The sequence below is a fragment of the Aedes aegypti genome, chromosome 2 (genome assembly GCF_002204515.2).
Source record: "Aedes aegypti strain LVP_AGWG chromosome 2, AaegL5.0 Primary Assembly, whole genome shotgun sequence".
Taxonomy (NCBI): Eukaryota; Metazoa; Arthropoda; class Insecta; order Diptera; family Culicidae; genus Aedes; species Aedes aegypti.
The window spans coordinates 309,018,094-309,043,735 of NC_035108.1; the positions used below are offsets into that span (position 1 = coordinate 309,018,094).

Consider the following 25,642-nt stretch of genomic DNA (forward strand, 5'->3'; position numbering starts at 1 on the left):
ACATACTCGTCGCCGAAAGCTCCGGTTTCATCCATTTCCGAACATTTCTTCCGCTAGAACCAATTATGGTCTTCACGAATCAATGCGTAGCATGTCCCGTTTTTTTTTCAATGGTTGTTATCATGTGTTTAATTTTAATGTATCGCGTAAATCAAATGTGCTTTTAGACAAGATCAATTGGGGTTGAACTTCACCTGTTGACTAAAGTAGTAAATAAATAAATAAATAGGAGAGGTTGTCTCTGTTGCTGCGTGTTGGTTGACAATTGATTCACTGCCTACAAGCTTCAGCTAAAAACAGGTAGGGTAAGTGTTCCCTTAGTTGTGGGTGTTCATATAGTTGCGGTAGTGCCGTTTTCACTGATTTTATCACATTAACCACAGAACCGACACTGCCAATCGACGTATTGGCTTGTTGATATACGGAATAGTTGAAAAGAGCGTCCAAATTGCTTTAAAACTGATGAAATATCACTAAAATTGCTAAAACGTTTCTTACTTGTACCAATAGTTGCGGTAAAGTGTTCCTATAGTGGAGGGTCCCATTAGAAAACAACGGATACCGCAACTATAGGAACGCAAATTAAAAATATACCACAACTAAAGGAACAGTGTACCAATAATGGTGGTATTATTTTTCACTGACATGCCGTTGATTACTGCGATGAAATTATTTTTCTCATTAAGCCAATGGTCGTTACTTCCCGTCACAACATTAACATGTACAATAATTGCGCTTCTTGAATTTAGGCGGTTAAATGAGGTTCAGTCGTGCTTAGTACCTCCACTATTGGTACATTTACCCTAACCCTTCTTTTTCTTTCAGCAACCAATTAAAAATTTAATACCAGTGGACGCATTATGGTTCGTGAGAACTCTTCCGAAATATGAGCGATTCCGAAAACTGGTTCCGCAAAATATGGTCAGTCATGTTTGTATTTCCAAATTAAATCATTATTCAAGATTTTTTAATGAACAAATTTGTAAGGTAGAGGATCTCTCTCTTGCTCTCTTCGTACCTTCCACTTTACTCCATCTCACATACGACTTTCCCCTCAACTTTGCATTCAAGTGCCTGTGCGTCCTGTCTAACCGCATTCATTAACACTTTGCTACATGCAACATGAGCCTTCGATTGGACCCTCAACATAGGCTTTACAATACAAATCTTTCACTTTCGGTATGAAATTCGCGTCAAAACCACTATCAAAGGCAAAGTGTTTGGCAAAAATCGGTCTGCTACAATTATTTGGACTCTTATGCGTAGAAATTCCAGCAAAACGCTGTATTTCTAGGCATAACTTTCCTAATTTGAATCTAATACCAACATTCAAATTCTATCGCCAAAAGCAAATCTTGACTATAAAGATCACCCATTGCCTTATATATTTATAAAAAAAAATATTCAAATTTGTAATAACAATTATCATTAAATGTGCCAAAATTTTTAATCGCGTTATTCTCGGTTTCATATTTTGGAACATGGGACAATTATGCATATAACGGTATACAGTACTTCTCTTGTTTAAGGTGAAGATGAATCGAAGCCAAACTTGTAATTTTCAAGAGCACGGATCTGGAGAACCAAACATCCGTTTAAGGTGAAAACCTTATCGATTAATCACTAGCTGGTGGTGAGCAATCGATTAGGTTTTCAGCTCAAAACGATGTTTGGTTCTCCAGATCCGTGCTCTTGAAAATTTGAATTTTGGCTTCGATTAATTTTCACTATATTACTTTCCATTGAGAAGACCAGACAAGTGAGTTAGAATATGTGAGATAAATAAATTGACTGCCAACAGTTGTACAGGTTTCCTTGTTCAATTTAATTCAGTTGAAAGACATTAGGACGTATTCATGTAAAATGTACAACCCAGTTTAAACTCAGCATAACGCTATTCAGATGAAGGAGAAGAGCATTCATGCCCGTGATAACCTGCTCGACGCGTCTTGACCCACCTTCAACCTAGGGGGATTCCCTCGTGCTGGGGTGTACCAATGATTAATCACTGTTTTCTTATTCGCTACAAACAACACGCTCAGGGTCGGAATCAGAATATCTACAGAACATTTAATCCTTCAAACAGATTTCTATTTCAACCCTGAAAACTATCTACTCGCTGGATTCGCTTTCCTAAGACTGATCTGCACTCAACCAGTCTGTGGGGATCCGCGGAGCAAGCATGGTTAAGTACGGTGAATGTACATTTTTGTGCGCGCTATTATCAGTTGTATACACACAATCCCAGACAACTGGGTGAGAATGGTTTCTAGATTTGTTTAGGATTGTTAATTATGATGATAATTTTAGAAATTACGTTATTTTGGCGCCAAAATATCTACGAGCCAAACATCCTTACCAGCTGTCTATTGCTACACATGACTTCAATGGATTTACCAAACTGCACCTGGCCATCGATGGTTACACGGAAAACGACGAGGTCGCCAACGTTATTAAAGAAGTGCATCTGAAAAGAAGTCAAACTCAATTGGTCGAAATTGATGTAAGTAATTTTATTATGAGTTGCTAAAGTTACAGCCTTAAAAACAATTTATTCTCTGCCTCGTAGACAACAACTTTGCCTCCAGGTTCATTCTCGTTGAATATTCTATCAGGATCGGGCGGCGAAGTGAACCTCACAATCCCTCTCACAGTACTTGACAAAGCATACACCGTACTAATTCAAACGAATAAACCTATCTACAAACCTGGCAATGTAATAAAGTTTCGTGTCCTGCTTCTAGATGAAGCAACGAAGCCAGTGCACAAACCTAAAGCTATTCACGTTACGCTGGCAGACCCCGATGGAAACGAAATCAAGGTGTGGCCGTATGCAATGCTTCAAAATGGAGTTTTTCAATCTCAGTTGGAAATTTCCAACGAGCCCAATCTTGGCAACTGGTCGATCACAGCCAATGCCTATGGGAAAGATCACACCTTTTCGTTTCTAGTCGATGACTACAAGTTACCAAAGTATGAACTCAAGGTAAGTACGCCACAACCGGCAACTGTATCGGACAGAGAGTTCAGCGTGGATGTCGAAGCGAGGTACATTTTTGGCAGACCTGTGAAAGGAAACGCCACCATTACAGTCAACGGACCAAAAAAGCAATCAAAAACTGCAAAGATAAACGGAAAAATTAGATTATCTTTTAGCATGATAGATTTACTACACCAAACGTCGATAGTGGATGAAATTATTCCTGTAGAAGTGATTGTTGTAATTCACGATCAATACACAAGTAAATATACAGCATCAAGCAATTAGAATCATATTGAAAATGTATATTTTTAGGAGAGAACATCAAAGCAACAAATATGTTTCGCATCTTCAACCAATCGTACCGACTGTCTCTCAAAAAGTCCTCGAAGTATTTCATTCCTGGACACCCGTATCGTTGCATTGTAGAGATCAAAGATCAAAATGGAAGACGTCTAACGTCCATTGAAAATCATCAAGCCCTTGTGAATGTAGTCTACTCCGGACCAAATGGCTATCACAACACTAGCGAAATGCGCTTGAACCCAGAGTCAGATGGAACTGTACCATTGACTTTGGAAGTTCCTGAACAAGTCACACATATTGAACTTAACATTTCTTACCGCGATACAAATGAGCATTTTGAACTGCAGAGAATCCATTTCAGTACCACCGGACAGATTCAGGCATCAATAATTACAGAGCAATTAACCCTCAACACACCAATCATGGTTCAGGTGCAGTCATCCATCGCTTTGAATCATCTGACGTATCAAATTATTGCAAAGGGGAAAATCCAAACCGTTCAGCAAATGCGGTTCGATGACACTGATAGCGTTCAGTTCAATATCACTGCGACGCCGGAAATGATTCCCAACGCAAAGGTATTTGTGTTCAGCATGCACAATGGTCTGATATTGAAGGACACCGTACCTCTGATGATAAGCAGTTTGCCAAACTGGGTATGCGATTGAAGAGGATCCTTCGAAATTCATTACTTATTCATGATCCTTGTTCCAGGTGAATGTAACGTTACCTAACGAAAAGGTTCAACCTGGCAGTAGGATTCAGCTGGAAGTCGAATCTACACCAAACTCGCTCGTTGGATTGTTGGCAGTGGATAGGGGAGCTTGGCTTTTAGGCGATGGAAATCAGATCACGAAACAGAGCGTGCTGGATGAGATTGGCACTTTCTCAGATGAAATCGAAGGTGATAATGATGATGTAAGTAAACTAAGCAACCATGAGCACTGCGCAAAAACTGAATCATGACGTTTGTGATTTACATTAAGAGTTTTCGAAACCGTTATTATCAGAAAAAAAATTTCCATCAAATCGGTTCTCACCGGTCGTTTTGTATAGCTAATCTACATGTCTGGGCAAAATTTAAAAAAAAAAATCGTAGGGCCCGTCTTTAAGTTACGCCCTTTTGATTGTATAAGTCTCTTTTAACGAAAATATGAAACATTTAAACGGATTTTCATTGGCCCTGATTATCAGAAGTAATAAACCATCGAAATTTGGTTCAATGTTTGTTTGTTTAGTTTTTTGTAGAGTTTTATATGGAAAAATAGATGAAATTTGGAGTTACGCCCTTTTTGAGGTGTAACTATTGAAAACACAAATTTCAAATAGATTAATAAGGCATTTCAATACCGATAAGCATGTTCAAATAATGTCAATGACACATTGCTCTGGGGGTGGGAAGTTTCGCATAAAGACGTTTCGCATAATATTATGGGTGGACATTTCGCCTAATGGACGTTTGGCATAAAGAGCATTATATGCCTTCTTTAAAATGCTACCTGTTCTTATATGAAACTGCTTTAGGCGAAACGTCCTTATGCGAAACGTTTTTATGCGAAATGGGTCACCCCCTATAGCACTTACATGTCACAAAAGTATTTCATATATGTTATTAAACTCAAATCAAAACGGTAAAACCTTTTAACAGCAAGTTTCCTCAGGCAAGAATTGCCTGCATGATCATTAATTAACTGTGCAATTTCATATTTTTTATAATTTTTCAAATGTTCAAGCGCTGTAAGGCATTACGGAGCCATTTTTGTGACATTATTAGGCTGATACAAATATTAAATTTCTTTTATGTCCGAGACCACTTGGAAGGTACGAGGGGGGGGGATAAAAATAAATAAGGAACAAAAAAATAAAAATGAAAAAAAAGTTATTTTTTTCGAATTTTTATTTTTAATGATAGTTGTTAAACTGTTTTTAATCGTCCTGTGGATCATTATTTTACTTGTTTTTTACTTTGTAAATTGAAATAACCTAACTGATGTCAAAAAAATGATGAATCTTTTTTTTTTCTCCTTTTCAAAATTTTCGGATTTTCCAAGGGGGGGGGTGACATAAAAGAAAATTAATATTTGTATCAGCCTTATTATTCAAAACTATTGTTATAGCCCGACTAGCTACCCCTTCGGCTGTTCCGGCTAGCTTTGTACTGCCCTACAACTTAAACTTCAATCGCTGAGTAATAGACTATTGGCCAAACTATAGAACCCTAGACCACTGCCAATACTTTTGTGATCATTTGTTGCAAACTTTACTTCATTTAGATTTTGCACAAAGCTACATTTTTTTCTTTGGGTTTCCCGGTTTTTTTTTATTACATAAACACATAAAAACCCTGGATAAATACAATAGTGAAATAAATGTATAGTTTGATTGACACATTCTCAAGCTAACTCGTAAAGAGAAAGCCTTAGTTATTGAAATACGCGTAAGAGAAGTAAGAAACATGCGTTTTAATTTGGTTTCATTGATTTACAAATCATAGCACTTGCAGGGCTTAATGTTACATGTCTTCCTTAAGTATCAAAACTTTCTTGAGGAGGTTCTGAACCTTAACCCCGAATTTCATTAGCCCAAGTGTTATTACACTGAACGCACTGTTACGCTGAATGCTATTGTCCCGAATATATTATTACCTTCAATCACATTGTCTCGTGATAACGGAATTCGAAGTAATGCCATTCTTGGAACTGGAACTCGCAGTGATGGTCTTCAGATATTCGGGGAAATGGAATTCAAAATTAAGGGGTATAATTTTAAAAAGGTATATTAAATATGATAAAAACAGAGTTGTTCATGGATTCTACTTAAATTATAGTTTTGGTTACAAAAATATCGATAATTAGTCTGTGGTCCTGTTGTTTACCTGCTAGTCCTACCATAATATGGTTTGAATCTTACACAAACTGAAGATTTATAAGTTAATTTTTTTTCGATCGTGAACTTTGCTTGAAGACACACCAGCTGCCATGATCCTTCACAAACGAAAAAGAAATACTTTGGAAGCTACACAAAGTTCTTCAAACTGACAAAAACATACATTTAAAATGAAGCTCTGTAAATGCTATGATTTTAAATTCCAATCAGCAAAATAATAACGGATGTTCTAAACTTTGCATTATTTTCTTCCATTTTGTATCGCTGCTTTCTCCGTCGTTAAATTTATTTATTTTTTTATTAGTATCATACCAAACATTACATTCATTATTCCTTATATCTAGGTGTTCTGTGTTATTAGACAACACTATCATCCTAATTTGGTAAAACAAATATAAGATTTTATTAACATTTTGTTAACAACATATTACATTTCATTTGCCGTAGCAGTTCAGATTTTTTACAGGTGAGTTGATTTCACCTGCTTATAAGAGAAAAAAAAAACGCTTTGAATATACTTAACCTAACTTAACCTAAACATATAACGCATTAATCGTGGCAATAGAAGATTGTAACGATTTTTGCCTGAAATTATTGATTATTTTATTTGAAATTTGTTCCAATGTTTCAACATTGGATATTCTATGTAACTCATTGGTACTATACCAGGGAGGAAGCCTCAGAATCATTTTCATTATTTTGAATTCTCTGCAGAGCTTTCTTCCTGGTATTACAACAGCTAGTCCATATTGGTACAGCATACAACATGGCTGGCCTGAAAATTTGTTTGAATATCAAAAGCTTGTTCTTAAGACAAAGTTTTGATTTTCTATTAATAAGGGGATAGAGACATTTTACATATTTATTACATTTGGCTTGAATGCCCTCAATGAGATTTTTGAAAGTTAAATTCTTATCTAGCATGAGCCCTAGATACTTAACTTCATCTGACCAATTTATTGGAACCCCTCTCATCGTGACAACATGTCTACTTGAAGGTTTCAAATAAAGAGCTTTTGGTTTATGTGGGAATATTATTAGTTGAGTTTTGGAAGCATTAGGAGAAATCTTCCATTTTTGCAATTATGAAGAAAAAATATCCAAACTTTTTTGCAATCGACTACAGATGACACGCAGGCTTCGTCCTTTGGCGGAGAGGCCTGTGTCATCCGCAAACAAAGATTTTTGACATCCCTGAGGTAACTCAGGTAAGTCAGATGTGAATATATTGTATAACATTGGTCCCAAAATGCTGCCTTGGGGAACACCAGCTCTTACAGGAAGTCTTTCAGATCTGGTGTTCTGATAATTAACCTGAAGTGTACGATTTGACAGATAACTTTGAATTATTCTAACAATGTATGTTGGAAAATTAAAGTTTTTCAATTTTACAATCAAACCTTCATGCCAAACACTGTCGAATGCTTTTTCTATGTCTAGAAGAGCAAGACCAGTAGAGTAGCCTTCAGATTTGTTGGAACGGATCAAATTTGTTACACGTAAAAGTTGATGAGTGGTCGAATGTCCATGGCGAAATCCGAACTGTTCATTGGCAAAAATTGAATTTTCGTTGATGTGGGCCATCATTCTGTTCAAAATAACCTTTTCAAAAAGTTTACTGATGGAGGAAAGCAAACTGATTGGACGATAGCTAGAAGCTTCTGCAGGATTTTTGTCTGGTTTTAAAATTGGAACAACCTTAGCATTTTTCCATTTGTCAGGAAAATATGCTAATTGAAAACATTTGTTAAATATATCAACTAAAAATGATAAGCTACTTTCTGGAAGTTTCTTGATGAGGATGTAGAAAATTCCATCATCGCCAGGAGCTTTCATGTTTTTGATTTTTTTAATAATAGTTCTCACTTCCTCCAAATCAGTCTCCCAGGCATTTTCAAAAATGTTCTCTTAAAAAAAAAAATGCCGGTATTGGCTTCTGAGGTTTTTTCAAGAGTTTAGATAATTTCTAGAAGGGCTTAGAGCCGGGGTCCAGTTGAGAATTTTTATTTTCAAAAGTTTTGTTTCTTAAATCTGCAAAACGTTTCTTGATTTCTTTCTGCAAATCCTGCCATATAATTTTCATAGCAGGATTACGAGTGCGATGAAATTGCCTTCTCCTCACGTTTTTAAGATGGATCAAGAGTTTAAGATCATCGTCTATAATCACGGATTCAAATATTACTTCACATTTTGGAATTGCAATGTTCCTGGCTTCAACAATGGAATTTGTTAAAGTTTCAAGAGCATTGTCAATATCAATTTTAGTTTCTAAAGAAATGTTAACATCAAGATTAGAGTCAACATACGTTTCATATATATTCCAGTCGGCTCGTAAAAAATTGAAAGTGGAGCTGATAGGATTGATAATCGCTTCATGCGATATTTGAAATGTAACAGGGACATGATCAGAATCAAAATCAGCATGAGTAACTAATTGGCTACAGAGATGACTAGAGTCGGTTAAGACCAAGTCAATCGTCGATGGATTTCTAGAAGAGGAAAAACAGGTAGGGCTATCAGGGTATTGAATTGAGAAATATCCTGAAGAGCACTCATCAAATAAAATTCTGCCGTTGGAATTACTTTGAGAATTATTCCATGACCGATGTTTGGCATTAAAGTCACCAATGACAAAAAATTTTGACTTATTGCGAGTCAATTTTCGCAAGTCAGTTTCGAGCAAATTAACTTGCTGTCCAGAGCATTGAAAAGGCAAATAGGCAGCTATGAAAGTATATTTACCAAACTGTGTTTCAACAGAAACACCTAAAGTTTCAAAAACTTGAGTTTCAAATGACGAAAACAGTTGATGTTTTATACGCCTATGAATGATGATTGCAACTCCCCCACATGCCCCATCAAGTCGATCATTACGATAAACAAAAAAGTTAGGATCTTTTTTAAATTTGGATCCAGGTTTTAAATAAGTTTCGGTAATAACTGCTATATGCACTTTATTAGCTGTAAGAAAATTAAACAGCTCGTCCTCTTTACCATTCAGAGAACGAGCATTCCAATTTAAAATATTTAAATTATTATTTGGATCCATTAGAAAAACGTAATCCAATAACAATTTTATTTGTAAATTTTACACCTACTTGGACTGCTTCAGTCATAGTGGTGGCTTTGAACATTGCATCAATCATTAGATTCAATTGTTCAGTTAGAAAATTAAAATCAGAGGCAGACATATCATCTGATGATTTCCCATTGGAATTTTCAGTAGACGAGGAAGCGGGGTAGGAGTTACCTGTGGCGGTAGGGTTTTTTCCATTTGGTTTGAAACAAGTAGAATGGGTACTCATGGAACGAACAGGGGAAGAGTTCAAATTACCTGCTACGATATCAGCAAAGGATTTACCGTGGGTAGATACATTCGAAATTGAAAGATTCGAACGGCTACCCGACGAATTAAAATTTGTTTGTGAATGAGCATGATTATGATCTTCCTGGTGGGTATGATTCCTAATCAAGCGATCGTTAACTGAAAAATGAGCATTGTTCGATACTCTACCAGGTAAATTCCGGAAACGACCGTTATCGTAACGGATATTATCCTTCATCTGCCTGGCACGAGCCTCAACGACTCTTTTGCGTGAAATGCATTCCCAAAAGTTAGCTTTGTGAGGGCCCTTGCAATTGGCGCATTCAAACTTTCTGGTACCGTCAAACGGGGTAACTTGCAACACTTTTCAACTTCAAATCTATTTGGACGAAAGTTTTAAGGACTTAGATGAACCAAATACAATCTGGTATCCTAATCGCTACGTAAAGAATGCCATGTGGTATTTATTTTATTAAAATTTGTTTTCCTGGGATCAGGAGGGGCTGAAAATATGATTTTTTCATGCTACCCCTGATGTGGGGTAACATGAAACACACAATACAGACTGAAGTTGACTATCAAAAATGTTATCAATACCGTTTTTTAAATCATTAAATAATTAACTGCAGTAAAAACATGACAATAAACAGAAACTAGGTACCATCATTTTTGAAGAATCATTATTTTTGATAGAACTATGAGTATTGACCATATACGATTAAAAAATCGATTAATTTTGTATTTTATTTGTTCCATAAGTGGAAATTTTTAGCAAATCACAAGTCTTGACGGCTAGTAGAAAGCCATTTAAAAGTTTTAGTGCTACTTTTTATTCAACTGCAATGGTTTTAAGGTTTTGCTTCACATAAGATATTTTTCATTCATGTTTTAACCAAAGCAACGTATCATATATTGATCGCATGTCTTGAAATGGCCTCTGTTGGTCATTGGAAATAGCTATATTTATATTCTATGCAAAAAGTTCATAATGATCTACAAGTTACATATGAAACATATTTTTAGAATTAATCATAGTTTTCACGAATAAAAAATAATAAATTCCAATAATAATGCGATTAATGTTACTTTTTTCTACCAAACGTGTAATAAGTTGGTTGAGGTTTAACCATTTTAATGCAATTCTACAAATAAATGGTCAATCTTGCTTTTTCATGTGTTCTTGATGACAAGCGGCAGAAAACATCTTGCCATTGAGATTAAAATTGCTGTTGCAAGTTACCCCACAAGCGTAGTCAAAAACGTTTTCAATTATTTTCAGTGTATAAACGTGAAATTAACTAAACTTTTTTATAGTGCTTTTGTACACTATCAAATACTGTAGCGAAAAGCAAATACCTAGAATTATATTTATAACCCGTTTGTATGGTACTAGGAACGATTTTCCGCCTTGTTTTTATACGATCAAACGTGTGATATGATTTTCTCCTCCAGCAAACCAACCAAAGTAGAAATAATACCAAAATCCTCACCAAAACGTCTCTTTTTATACCTAAGGTCATTAACCGGTGTAACAAATTAGAACAATTTAACTTAATGCTTTAGAAAACGTCAATTCAGTTACATGTCGTCAGAGCCGTAGCGTCACCTCATGGCGCCCTTGGCGAACCACCATTTGGGCGCCCCCTTGTCAAAGTCAAAGTCAAAATTTATCGATATCTTTTCATGAAACAAGTTTACGTTAAACATACCATAAAAAACTCAAAAGGTTTCTTTTAAAAACTCAAAAACTACCTCTGTGTCTATATGAACTTCACCAAAACATTGAAGAAGTATCAAGCTAAAGCTTAAGTATTCCCTTATATTAATATTACATTAAACTGTTGATAAAATTTGAACGAAATCATAAATTTGTTTTTGGATGAACTGTTTTAGAATTCCATGAAATTGACATGATACAAACCTGCAAAAACATCTAATAGTTTTACATTTGGCAAACATTTGCGATTTATATTTTTATCAAATGCATTGACTAAAAATAAAACGTCTGTTGGAGACTCAGCTAGTATTTCAGATTCTTACACAGATTCTTCTTGGAATCGTCGATTTTTTTTCGGAAATTCCTGGGATATTTTTCAGCGAAAATCAACAGTTGAACTCTTAAATGAAACTCTCAGCAACACATATTTATCTCAGAAAAAAATAATACGCTTTAAATATTTTCAGCATATATTCATAACAAATTTAAATATTGTTAAATTTAGCTTTTTGAAAGTTTTTGACTAGTTCGCCAAAATTAGTTATTTATGTTCTATAATTTTTATAAACGTAAAGTTGGTGTATTCATTCTGTTCAGGATTCCGAAGGTGAACCTGCCAGGAGATTTTTTGAAAATTGTGCCCCAGACAATATGATTATTGCAGTCAGGATATTCACAGATTTATGCTCAGTATTTCATCAAAAGTATTATATCAAAATAACACCATTTCCAATTTATTATGATAGAATTAAGAGATATGTCATTCAATTTCAGTGACCGGGGTTGACTAGGGTATGATATTTTCAACAGCTTTGTTCTATTTGTCATGCACGATTTTTGAAACTGTCAAAATTAGTAAAAAAATTCTTCGCATAAAAATTTATCGTTAAGCTAAATTTCAGAATGTTTGACATCCAAAAACCTTTCATTATTAATAGTAAAAACTGCAAAAAATGCACTGGTTTCCCTAAGACCCCGATTGTGTGAGATTCCTATTTGTAATTCTGTGGAGTTCTGCAGAGCATCCTGTATCAATCCTTGTAATGTTGTGGAAAACTTGCTTAAGATAATGTAAGAACTCTACTCAACTATATATAACGACAGTACCCAATTTACGTAGACATTTTTTCCAGAATTCTGATCCACGAATGTATTAGTTGTATTTGGCGAACTTTGCTGAAGAGTGACAATTATACTTCAACTTAAAAGGCATAGGAGAGGAAGCGTACCTTATGATGCTCATATATTTTGTTCTGATTTATAAAAAGAACCTTGTTTATTCTTATTTGGAATCTCATATCAAAGTAATGAAGTTATTTTATTAGAAAAAATAAAAGAAAAGTACCGTTTTGACTCATATTCCGAACACTTAAGGCCAAGCGTGACTTCAAACGCATCTCAAGGACATAAATTATATGATATCTGTGAAAATTTCAATTCATTCGTCAAGTCTGATTGTTAGCTGTTGGGTGTGCCGGTAAAAATGTTTATTTTAACGTGTTTGGTATTGTTTTTATGTAAAAGTATGGAACAACATTTTGATTCAAATGCCGAACACTGTGTTCATTCTGTCTCATATTCCGAACACCTTGATTCAAATTCCGAACACCTTGATTCAAATTCCGAACAGCACGAATAAATCGTATTCAAAATAAAAATTTCGCAAATATATTAATCTGAGCTGGATTTACTAGCCTCGAGCTAGGGAATCATCACTATTCCCGAGGTCTAAAACATATTGAAATATGTTTAAATTGAATTGCAATTGACTGCCATTTCCAAGTAATTTGATGACATATTTCAGTGAAACATTTCAACCAAATCGCCATACAAAAAGCGGGTGTTCGGAATATGAGTCTGTTCGGAATTTGAGACAAAACGGTAGTTATAATCTGTCTGTTAAACATAATCGTATTCTAAGTTTGAAGAATAGAAAAATAGGAAATATATTAGAAAACTATTTAGTAGATATCGATATAGATTCAATTATTATATATTGATAATTTCATGAAAATATCTCAATAATTTTCAAGTTATGATTAATGTAATCTTCTGAGATGATTTCAACGCATATTGTTAAAATATCAGTAATGTTTTCCATTTTTCACCTTGAATCTGGTACTCATTGGATATGTCTCTCCCAAAGTTTAGCCAAGTGCGTCACGCATTTTGGCGCCCCCTCAGAGCTGGCGCCCTTGGCGGGTGCCAACCTGGCCAACCGCACGCTACGGCACTGCATGTCGTTGTGTTGCAAGTTTCACCCCTCTTGCAAGTTACCCCGTTTGACGGTATCTTCTTTCACAGGACAGTCGTCCTTAGCGTGAGAAGAACCTCCGCAAATCATGCATTTAGCATCCATGCGACAATTTTTTGTACCATGACCCCACTTTTGGCACCGACGGCACTGAGTGGGGTTCTGGTAATTTCCTCCAGGTTTCTGGAAATGTTCCCACGTCACACGGACATCGAACATAAGTTTAGCTTTTTCTAAAGCTTTAATATTATTTAGTTCTTTTTTGTTAAAGTGAACTAAATAATATTCTTGAGAAAGCCCTTTCCGAACAATGCCAGATTAGGTTCTCTTTTTCATAATGATTACTTGGACTGGGGAAAATCCAAGTAAATCATTTATTCCATTTTTGATCTCTTCAGGTGACTTATAGTCACTTGAGAGACCTTTCAAGACGACTTTGAACAAACGTTCAGTTTTGTCGTCATAAGTAAAAAATTTGTGCTTCTTCTCTTCAAGATGTCTGAGAAGAAGTTCACGATCTTTAAGAGTTTCCGGCAAAACGCGACAGTCTCCTTTCTTTGCGATTTGGAAGGAAACCTTGATTCCCCTAATGGAGTTCAAGATCTCCTGCCTAAATCCCCAAAATTCGGAACAACTGACCACGATAGGCGGCACTCTTTGCTTCCTCACTTGAATAAAAGAGCCTGGGCTAGAGGCTGCTTCGATTTGGTGTTCGGAAAATTTGTCTAGAGCATCGAACTGATTGCTCATTTCGATACAATTATTCATTTCACCCTTGGAAGAAACTTCGCATTCCGGGGAAGCGTCCTTTCTTCCATTCTTGCCACGTGTAGTGACAGTTTTAAAACCCACTTTTTTGGAAGGAAGTAGTGAATTCAGAGATTCACCCTTCCTTTTGTTAGTTGTTGATACCATGTTTAGTTAATAAACGAGAAAGACGTGACCTTCGAGAGGTTTTTTCCCTAGACGGTGTCCAAGAAGGATTACCACCGCTAGCTTTCGCTAACGGGTCCAACGAAAAATCGAAGGCACGGGTCCAAACAAGGATCGTAAAGGGATCAATAGTAGAAAAAATAGTACTGAAAAGTACTGTTTAAGTAGCACTGAAAAGGACCGTTTTTAATTTTAGCACTGAAAAGTACCGTTTGTGTAGCACTGAAAAGTACTGTTTTATTGCGTTAGGTAGTTTTTAAGAAAACTTCCAAGAGCAGAGAGAATTCGTGTACGCACAGCACGAAGGTACGATGCGCACTGCGTCGTTAAATTTATTTTATTCCCTACACTGCCTCCCATAACCGAAAACTCAACTCGTAAAGTACTTCTTGACGTATGCTTCGCTTCGCTATACAACAGGTAGCAATCAGTAGCATGTAAAATAATCTGTATATTGAGGACATGGGTTCACCAAACCAACCAGAATACTGTGCTACAATAACTAATTTGGTTTCATGATGAAATTAGCTCTGTAATGCCTTGAAGCACTTGGGCATATGAAAAATCAGTTGATAGTGGAAAACTTTTGTGGCATGGAATCACAATGTGTCATTGAAAACACTTGAACATGCACCCGACGTTCGAAGACTTCAGGTGCTTGCAGGTCCTTCTCGAGCATTGTCCACATTTCATGCACTTAGAGGACTAGGTACCGGCCTTATGGGCGTTTTGTACATGGTACATTTGGTGCGGGTGTGAATCTTTTTTGATCGCAGTTTTTTGTGGAGGCCATAGTAGGCCCAACTTCCACTGATCATGCGCCTCCATATTTCATGGCTAACGTTATTGTCAGCCGTGAGCAAGGATCCAAGGTAGACGAACTCGTCGACCACCTCGAACGTATCCCCGTCTATCGTAACACTGCTACCTAAGCGAGCCCTGTGCCACTCGGCTCTACCAGCTAGCATGTACTATGTCTTGGACGCAAACAAATTGACTGGATCTCATTAAAATCGTTCCCCGGCTATTGAGCCCGGCTCTCCGCATAACACCTTCTAGTGCAACATTGAACAACAGGCACGAAAATCCATCACCTTGTCGTAGTCCTCGGCGGGATCCAAACTAACTGGAATGTTCGCCTGAAACCTTCACACAATTTTGCACACCTTCCATCGTTGCTCTTATAAGTCTCGTAAGCTTCCCGGAAAAGCTGTTCTCGTCCATGATTTTCCATTGCTCTACGCGGTCGATACTATCGTATTCCACCTTTAAATCGATGCAGAAAACATGGTATTCGCGACATTTTTGAATGATTTGCCGTACAGTAAAGATCTGGTCCGTTGTCGATCGGCCGTCATCAAAACCGGCTTGATAACTTCCCACGAACTCGTTTACTACAGGTGACAGACGACGAAAGATGATTTCGGATAGTATTTTGTAGGCCGCGTTTAGAATGGTTGCCGATAGAAAGTTTTCACAATCTAAGTTGTCACCCTTTTTATACTCGTATCTTCCACTCCTTCGGTAGCTGTTCTGTTTCCCAGATTGTGACTATCAGCCGGTACAAACAAATGATCAGCCTCTCCGGACCTATCTTTATGAGTTCAGCTCCGATACCATCCTTACCAGCAGCTTTATTGTTCTTGAGCTGATTAACGGCATTCTTAACCTCCCTCAAAGTGGGGGCTGGTTGGTTTCCTCCGCCCGCATTACTGTGCCCATTGCCTGTGCCCTCAGCACAATTCAGGTGTTCGTCGAAGTGCTGCTTCCACCTTTCGATTACCACACGCATGTCCGTCAAGATGATCCCATCTTTATCCCTACACATCTCGGCTCGTGGCACGAAACCGTTGCGAGATGCGTTGAGCTTCTGATAGAACTTACGTGTTTCTTGAGACCGGCACAGCTGTTCCATTTCCTCGCACTACTCCTCCTCCAGGCGGCGTTTTTTCCGAAAGAGACGGGTTTACAGTTGCCGTTTCCGTCTATAATGTTCCAAGTCTGTAGCCTGCAGCGTCCGCGCTGCATTCTTCTCGTCCAGAATCTTCCTACATTCCTCGTCGAACCAATCGTTCCGTCGACTCCGTCCCACGTACCCGACGTTGCTCTGAGCTGCAATGTTGATGGCTGCTTTCACTGTTCTCCAACAGTCCTCAAGAGAGGCTTCATCCAGCTCACACTCTTCCGGTAATGCAGCTTCGAGGTGCTGCTTATATGCAGCTGCGACATCCGGTTGCTTGAGTTGCTCTAGGTCATACCGGGGCTGTCGTCAGTACCGTACGTCGTTAACGACGGAGAGTTTTGGGCGCAGTTTAATCATCACCAGATAGTGGTCAGAATCGATGTTAGCACCACGATAGGTTCTGAAGTCGATAATGTCGGAGAAGTGCCGTCCATCAATCAGAACGTGGTCGATAGGTGATTCTGTCTGCTTTGCTGATCTCCAGGTATGTCGGAATGGAAGGCTGTGCTGGAAGTAGGTGCTACGAATGGCCATGTTCTTGAAGGCAGCAAAATCTATCCGCTGAACTTTCCTATAGTCGGTCTGAATCCCTCCTGGCCAAACTGAGCGTTAAGATTTCGTATGATGATTTTGACGTCGTGGCTTGAGCAACTGTCTTTATCCTCATCAGTGCTTCCGTAGTGAGGGCTGTTTACGTTTATGATGCTGAAGTTGAAGAACCGGCCTTTGAACCTCAACTTGCACATTCTCTCATTGATCAGTCACCACCCTTTCACGCACCTTTGCATCACTTTAAAAGCTGTTCCCAGCTCGTGTGTGTTGCCTTGATGGGGAACGTGCCTTTGGAGCCGGCCTTCTGATACCTGGCTCCCGATGATGTTGAGAGATTTACAGTTCCACGTACCGACCTTCCAATCGCTAGTCCCTTTACGTCACTGTGGTCTTCGCTGATTTTGCCGGTCCGTATTATCTCGTTGATTATTCATTGCTTGATTTTTTACGACTGGCTTGCAGGGCCTGACAGCAACCTCCTAGATTTCCGGAGGACCATTCTCCCCAAATGTTCGGAGGGCCTTATTGCACAGTTTAGCTAAGAATCTTTCTCTGGCACTCGGACGATGATCAGCCGCTCCTGACATGGGGAACAGACGCTGTTGTGAGTAGCGATTAGTAATCGTTTATAAGAGAGATTCGCGGAAGCTGATATTTATGTCAAATTGTGAGCCAATCGAGTCGCTACTCGCTGTCAAAGTGTGGGCCAAACGAACATGCGTTATGTTAGTTTTGAACTTTTCTTGAAGAGTAATGTAATCCGCTTGAAATTATTTCGGTAAAAGTAATGTTGCATGAAGCAAAAACTGAAATATTTTTATTTATAAATTTTTTGTCAATGCGATTTTTAGTTATTGATTTTTTCGGCTGTTTATTAGTTTGGATATGTAGCTCAAAGATCTAAATATAACGAAACAAAATACACTTTTTAGCAATGAGGAAGTCATGTCCGTGTTACAGTAATATTCTCGACGTCGAGCAAAATCAACACTTCCGCTTATCTCTCTATAAAGGATCACTAGTAGCGATGGGTGATTTTGAATCGATGTTCCGGACATCGATTTTTTCGTTTCGATTAATCGATTTTTTGAATCGATGTAAGGAGCATTCTAAATCGAGTGAATCGATTTCTTTATTAGATTTTTTGTTTCGATTCAAAGGAATGAAATTTATTATATTGATGAATGAGCTGATGAATCATAAACCTAGATTTGAATTGAGTATTAAGTACTTATTGTACAACTTTTGATTTCAAACACTATATGATTGCAGGAATTCTTAAATCAAAAGCATCTGAATTTGATCTTATTATGAGTGCTTGTTTCTGCAAATTTCCATATGATTTTGAAATTCTTATCGTTTGAAAAACGTCGATTCAAATGATTCGATTTAATCGATGAATCGATTCGACATATCAAATTCGTATCGATTCAGTAGCATTGATGTTCTGGTCAAATTTGCTCAACGTTAGTTGTGAGCCGCTCCTAACATGGAGTAGGGGGAGATCCCCCAGTGCCGGACAGCACCCAATACCGGACAAAGTTGAAACATTGAGAAATCATGGTCCAATCAAGATGGTGTATTAGTAGAAAAGAAAGCTATTATGTAGACTAATGTTTGCGTAGAATAACACATCCTTGAAATATGCATCCCTTTTTAAAAAAGTAGAAAGGTTTGAAAATCTTTAAAAAATTGACGTATCTTCTTAATTTTGAGCCTATTTAGTAATTATTTTGAATATGAAAAAATACTTTGGATCCCGCAAGAATGATTGAACATAATCCTAATTTGATAGTATGAATGTATTTTGTACCATAATTGAAGTAAATATTGACAAATTACAATTTTGGTTATGCACCTCCTGTCCCTCAGTTTCGGACAGCTTGATTTGTTATATGATATCATTGTAATTATTGCACCAGTGTCTCAAAATACTTTCATTTTTCATGGGTTTCGTCGATCATGGTATCAAACATGCAATAAAATTAACAAGAATGAACATTCAGAACAACATCGTCAAATGTGCTATTTTTCATCATACATGCAAGAGGTTTTTGATGAACATCTTGCAAACTAAGAAAAACTCAAATTATTTTTGTAAATGTTGCAAGTGCATTGAATTGGTAATTATAAACTATTTCTTTAGTTTACACATTCAATGATGTTCAAACTTACAGAATTCGAGGCATTTCCAGATCGTGTCCGGTATTGGGTGCCACCTTTCAAGATCGATCAATTTGGTACTAAAATACATCATCAAAACACAATGTCAAAATTCATATTTATATTTTCAAATTTATATTTGTACACTATTAAAATGATAATATTTATCATAAATGGGTAACACGAGCCCATAAAATCAATATTTTTCGAATTATGAATTTAGTGGCTTAAGTGTCCGGTACTGGGGGATCTCCCCCTATAGACGCTCCAGGTTGCAGAAGCAAACCCCCCTTCCCTCGTAGCATACGACCAAAGTTTCGCAACGGAGTTGGTTACCCGATCTTCCCCAAGGTTGCCCGTACTCCGGTCAGTACCGCAAGAAGGTAAGGATTCGAGTAGCTGGGCAGGAGGCTAAGGACCGCGCAGAGGGATCTATTTTATTCCTACAGGTACGCGTGGTATCAATTATACGTCATGCCCAGCCATTTATCAAATGTACAGGGATGGGATGCGACTCAAATCTCTTTCGGTGATACACGCGCTGCTGCGAGAAAGCACCCTAAATTCGAAGGAGACGTGCACGAGTTATTTTTCTGCATTGCACTCTGGAAGTGCTGATTCGCAATGGGCTTTGGTGTTGTCTCATCTTTTATATCCTGCAAATAAAGAATAAAATAATATGTTAATCAGTCCACAGTGAGGGAAGTCTCACTTCTGTGCCTACGGTAGCCAGTATTTATAGCTCAGAAAATCCGTAGGTACGAACAAGTAAAAGGTACCAGAGTCATAAGGCATATCACTTGAGATAGGTAGACATGACAGTCCTTTCCCCTTTAGAAACTTTCTAACAACTCTTTAAAATGCCGCCTTCACATTACAAAAACGAACAATCGAAAATATATCCAACAAATTCCACAACTGTAACTTCAAAGTATTTATTTCATACTACAACATTCAAATCATTGGATTCATACTGCTCTGCTCAACATTAAATTTGACCACTTCGTCAACACTAAAGAACAATTTCGTTCATCTCAATATAGCAGTCGCTTCACAAAAGAACAACTATGTTCACAATATACGACAATTTCGTCAGCTCTGAAGAACAATTTAGTTCAACTCAAATTGGTAATTTCACCACAATCAAATAAATAAAATTGGCAAACTCGCCACCTCAAAGAAAAACGATAATCGCCAACACACGTTTCCATGATCCTCGTCGCCACTTTTATATCCTGCAAATAAAGAATAAAATAATATGTTAATCAGTCCACAGTGAGGGAAGTCTCACTTCTGTGCCTACGGTAGCCAGTATTTATAGCTCAGAAAATCCGTAGGTACGAACAAGTAAAAGGTACCAGAGTCATAAGGCATATCACTTGAGATAGGTAGACATGACATCATCATCAGCTTGTCCGCTTTTAAAGCATACTTTGCTGAAATTTCCTAGAGTGAATTTTGTGCTTTCACGAAAGAGATTGAAATCGTAGAGATTGTGCTTTGCTTAGTGTATCACAAAAACAAATTGTCTCCTGCTCCTTGCTTTGAATATACTCGAACAGTTAATTTCTCAGTGGCACGCATGTTTTTGGCACAGCAGTGAGCAGAGATGCCAAGTCATTTTTTTCAAAAAGATTTTGAAAATTTGTCTGAAAAAATCTGGATCTCGTGTATGTCGTGTATGGAGAACCTTACAAGTTAATTACTAAATTTTATCTGGATCTTCCTGATTTCTGTAAAATAGGGCCTCGAAAATCTGAAATATTCCAGACAAATCTGGAAGGTTGGCAACGCTGGCAGTGAGTTTTCAAACATTCCCTGACCACAGTATTATGAATCGAACACAAATTCAAACTGTCACACTGCTTCCTAAGTGTCGCACTCGGCTTTGTCTACTAGCTGGTACTTCGTCTTTAATCCATTCAATACCAGTTGAATGTTACTGCTTCACTTTTTCAAATGTTCGGCTGATAAAGTCCATATCATCCGCGATGCAAACAAATAGACTGGATCTGTTGAGAATCGAACCCTGACTATTAAACACGGTTCTCCGTGTCCCTCTTAAAATATTCAAGTTGATCGACAAAAATTTAGCTCGCTTACGACTGCTACGATAAAAATCAATGGAATCATTCAGCTGTATTGAATATCTCCTTGCCGATGTTTGTTAATCATAAGCACCAATGTTTCTATTTTTTAAAACAATGTCCATGTTATTATATTTTCCAGATATCAGAAATGGAGTTGATTACCAATGGAATTATTCCAACAGGTATGTAATAAGTCATATTTCACCAATTATGGCGAACGTGAAACCATTATTGTGTTTTTATTTTTTCATATATATTGTCAACATGCAGCACTGACGGCACGATTCGGAAATTTTGTGCCAGATGAAGAGGATGCCTATATACCACCTCGGAAGGAATTCCCAGAATCATGGCTGTGGTTGGATTTGCAGAAAACAGGGTAGAAATAAAAAAAAACATATCGTAAAACGGGGTATCATTGATCAGCGGGGTAACATTGATCGGAATGACTCATCTCGTAATAAGTTGGTATCATCATTAATTGATGAAACATTTCCACTGCATGAATGTTGCTTCTCTTTCTTATATTTATGAGCTATTAAAAATTAAGATTTTTGCAACAATTGCGTTAACTTTATGCGTAAATATGTCAAGTTTGCGAAACAATGATTTCAATGGTTAAGGATCACACTACCGAAGATTCATGTCTCACATAGGTTCTGTAAGAGATATGAGCAAGGAAAATGCGGTTCTCACTAAAAATGGAATCGCCAAAAACGATTCCGCTGTCAAAACTTCTATAAGTATGTTCAATTAGGCAACATTAACGAATTACTGTTTAGAATGAAGAATTCCCTTAGGAAACTGCCTACCTTTAGGCGTGTTCCGCTGTTCGAGGTGTTTTTAATTTTGAAATAACTCAAAAAGTAAATGAGATGTAAGCGTTTGGACATCATATTCGGCTCCAGGGGCCATGATTTAACTACCGAACGTTGTTTACATGGATGATCAATATTACCCCATATCAGCTAAATGAAAAAATCATTTAAAACATTTTTGTAAACATGCTTAAATCATCCGAAAAACAAAATACAGTATAAAGTCACGAGCTATGGGTGGCAGTACTTGTTTTAAAAATATAAAACTCAGAACATTTGCATTTTTGAATTAAATATTTAAGAAATATCCTAAAAACTGATCAATGTTACCCCGGATTACGGTATATCGCTTTACCACTTGTTTAACCTTTCTTTCTCTCCAAACAGTATGGATGGTAAACTCCATATCGCCGATATCGTACCAGATTCCATCACCAATTGGGAAATTACAGCATTTTCCATTAGTCCAGAACATGGCCTTGGCGTACAGGATGAACCCGTTGCACTCGCCGTTTCAAAACCGTTCTTCATCACGATCAACGTACCAAATTCTATCAAAAAGAGCGAAGTTGCCATCGTTAAAGTGGCTATATTCAGCGTACTAAACGATACCTCATATGTGGGAGTCACACTGAAAAACAGTCGACAAGAATTCGAGTTCGTGGATAATCGAGGACGAAAAGATGTCAGCTACCAGGCCAAAAATGTTATAGTCACAGCAAACTCAGCTACCACCGTATTGTTCAAGATCAAACCGAAGAAAATGGGAAACATTGTGATCAAAGTAATTGCAGAAACCACGGAGGCGTCTGATTCTACAGAGCAATTGCTGCGTGTAACTCCTGAAAGTTTGCCTTACTCAATAACGGAGAAACGCCTCATACAGCTACAAAACAATAGACAATCTTTCGAGCTGGAGTTGAAAATTCCAAGGCATATTGATGTGAACTCGGAAGAGATTCACTTTTCGGTACAAGGGAATCTACTAGGAGATTCAGTTGACGGATTGGACGAAATGATACGGATGCCTACAGGGAGTGGCGAGCAAAATGTACTCAAAATGGTTCCAAATTTAGTGTTGTTGGATTACATGGTTGGCGTAGGAAAAGTGAATGTACCTTTGAGAAACCGCGCGATAAAATTTTTAGGCATGGGCTATCAAAACCAACTCAAGTTTAAACGCAACGATGGATCATTTAGTATGTTTGGACAGCAAGACAATGCTGGGAGTGTATTTCTAACTGCTTTGGTGGCGAAGACTTTGCATCAAGCTTCTCAGTTTATTACAGTGGATGAAAAGGTCATTGAAAACGCATATGATTGGCTACGGCAGCAGCAAAAGATGGATGGGAGTTTTACCGAACTTGGAAATATACCAGAATATGGATTACAGCGGAAGCATACGGAGAAATCTGTCCTGACAGCTTATACCTTGGTAGCTTTTCTAGAAAACGATCGAATTTCTGAGAAACATAAATCTATAATCGACAAAGGAACGCAATACCTTGTCTCTAAAATACAAGGCTTGGAATCCAGCTATGCTCTTGCATTAACTGCTTATGCACTACAACTTGCTCAATACAAACAGGAATATGCGTTTTCAAAGCTGTTAGAAAATTCGCAAAGTAACAATGGATTTCGCTGGTGGAATGACGATAACACTGCCGAAGCTACAGCGTATGCATTGCTGTGTTATATCCAACGGGGCGATTTCGTAGATCCCTTACCAATTTTGAGGTGGCTGATCAGTAAGCGACATTTGTTTGGACCCGACAACATCGAAACCACGTTCATTGGACTTCAAGCCATTGCAGAACATAGCAAGAGAATTTCCCCCAATAGAAACAATTACGAAGTATCCATATCTCGAGAGTCGAACCAATTAGTCACGCTCAACATCAATCCAGAAACCTCCTTAACGGTACAAAACGTATCTCTTCCATCGAACGTTAGAAAGGTTAGAGTTATGGTGAACGGAACTGGCACGGGAACGTTCAGCATCCATTATCGATACAAGACAAACATTTTGAACCTTCGGCCGCGCTTCGATGTTAAAGTGCAAACTCTGGACACAACCACGAGTCACTATCTCGATCTCAAAATCTGCGCCAAATTCAAGCCCAGTGAAGCATATGAGATATCTAAGCTAGCACTGATGGAAATCACCTTTCCCAGCGGATATATCGCCCTTGACGAATCGGTAGAAGAACTTGAAAAAATGGACACAATTAGGGTACGTTATGGAAGACTCGCAAAAATTTACTCCGTTTAAACAGTTTTTAAATTCAATTACAGAAAATCACAACGAAGTACGACGATGCATCCCTATGGTTATATTTTGAGTCACTTCCAGAACACTTCCTATGTATACCAGTGACCAGTTTTCGACAGAGCGATGTGCTACAACAAATCCCCGGCAGCGTGAGGGTTTACGATTTTTTCGATGATTGTGAGTAGTTTTGAAAGTAGGAATGTTTCTTACGCTTGAAGTTTCCATCTATATTGTTTAATTTTAGCTCGAGTGGCGATAACACATTTTGATGGCAAGCAGCTTGACAAATGTGAGATCTGTGACAACGATTGTCTTCCTGAATGTGGAAATTGAACATTTGGTTATGAAATGGTAAATAAACTTGAAATGCAAACCCTTTTTTTAATTCTTTATTATTATCATTCCGAACATTACATTAATTTATTATATCCAGGTACTGTGTTAGAAAACACTATCATACTAATTTGGTAAACCTAATTTAGCATTTATTAACATTTTGTTAACAATAACATTAATCCATATCCGCCCAGCGTCCTATAAAGAGGACTTGTAGTGCAAATATCTTGAAAATAATGGGATTTAGGAGAAAACTGTTTTCTGCAAAGTTGATCATAGGACTGCTGACTTCCACTTGGTAGCAATTTTAATTCAAAATTAACTCACCAGGTGGCGCACAGACGCCAACAAATGTCGCATATATAAGCAACATATGAAACAACTTTCCGGCATACAAATATTTGCTTCGTTTATATTCCAGTTCAGCGATGAGATACAAAATTGGTGCCTTTGAAAAAGTTGATCAACTAAATGAGATCTATCCGCCTAAAACCTGATTAGTTCGGAAAACACTTACAAGATGCCGCTAGTGGTAGAACGTTTTGGTTGTTTATATATCAGTTTAATGATGAGATACAACGCACAGTGGTTCCATTTATTCTACGAAGCGGTCATAAATCATATTACTCAATATGCGATGGGAAATACCATCAGAAATCGCCAAATTAATTATTTTTGACTGTTTAAACTCCATCGAGGTTGATGTCGTTATTGATATCCTTTAAAATTTCTGATTAGGATGAGGAGAACATATTGCGAATGCTCTGTTATATGAATTGTTATATGTGCATAAAACCAACTGTGCAATTATCTATCTTTCCGTGTCCAAGATTAATAATAGTACTTAATATTTTATTGATAAGCACATTGAAACAATATATCAAGATTATTATTGTCCAACTTGAGAAGGTTCCCGCACAGACTATCTTCACATGCTTATAAGCCTACATTTGGTATTTGGATCTAGAAAGCTAATGAACACTTATATAAGTGCCGAAGTTGTACATACCAAATGAATACTTGAAATTCTTATTTATTGATTATGCC

General features: G+C 37.4%; 1 protein-coding gene across 2 annotated transcripts; it reads left to right on the top strand.

The window, feature by feature from the left end:
• Positions 1 to 2,138: 2,138 nt before the first annotated feature.
• On the top strand, positions 2,139 to 24,638 carry LOC23687443 (CD109 antigen). 2 transcript variants are annotated; one of them, XR_002500650.1, is made up of 10 exons: positions 2,139 to 2,256; positions 2,311 to 2,503; positions 2,570 to 3,242; positions 3,296 to 3,942; positions 4,001 to 4,204; positions 21,309 to 21,351; positions 21,440 to 21,548; positions 22,375 to 24,220; positions 24,264 to 24,436; positions 24,504 to 24,632. XR_002500650.1 is itself a non-coding variant. In XM_021845649.1 (10 exons), exons 1-10 carry the CDS (start codon positions 2,183 to 2,185, stop codon positions 24,590 to 24,592), a joined length of 4,032 nt encoding a protein of 1,343 aa, XP_021701341.1. In that variant the 5' UTR covers positions 2,139 to 2,182; the 3' UTR covers positions 24,593 to 24,638. The 2 variants fall into 2 exon arrangements, 1 of the variants encoding a protein (XP_021701341.1); XM_021845649.1 differs by having other exon boundaries at positions 24,283 to 24,436; positions 24,504 to 24,638.
• Positions 24,639 to 25,642: the final 1,004 nt, after the last annotated feature.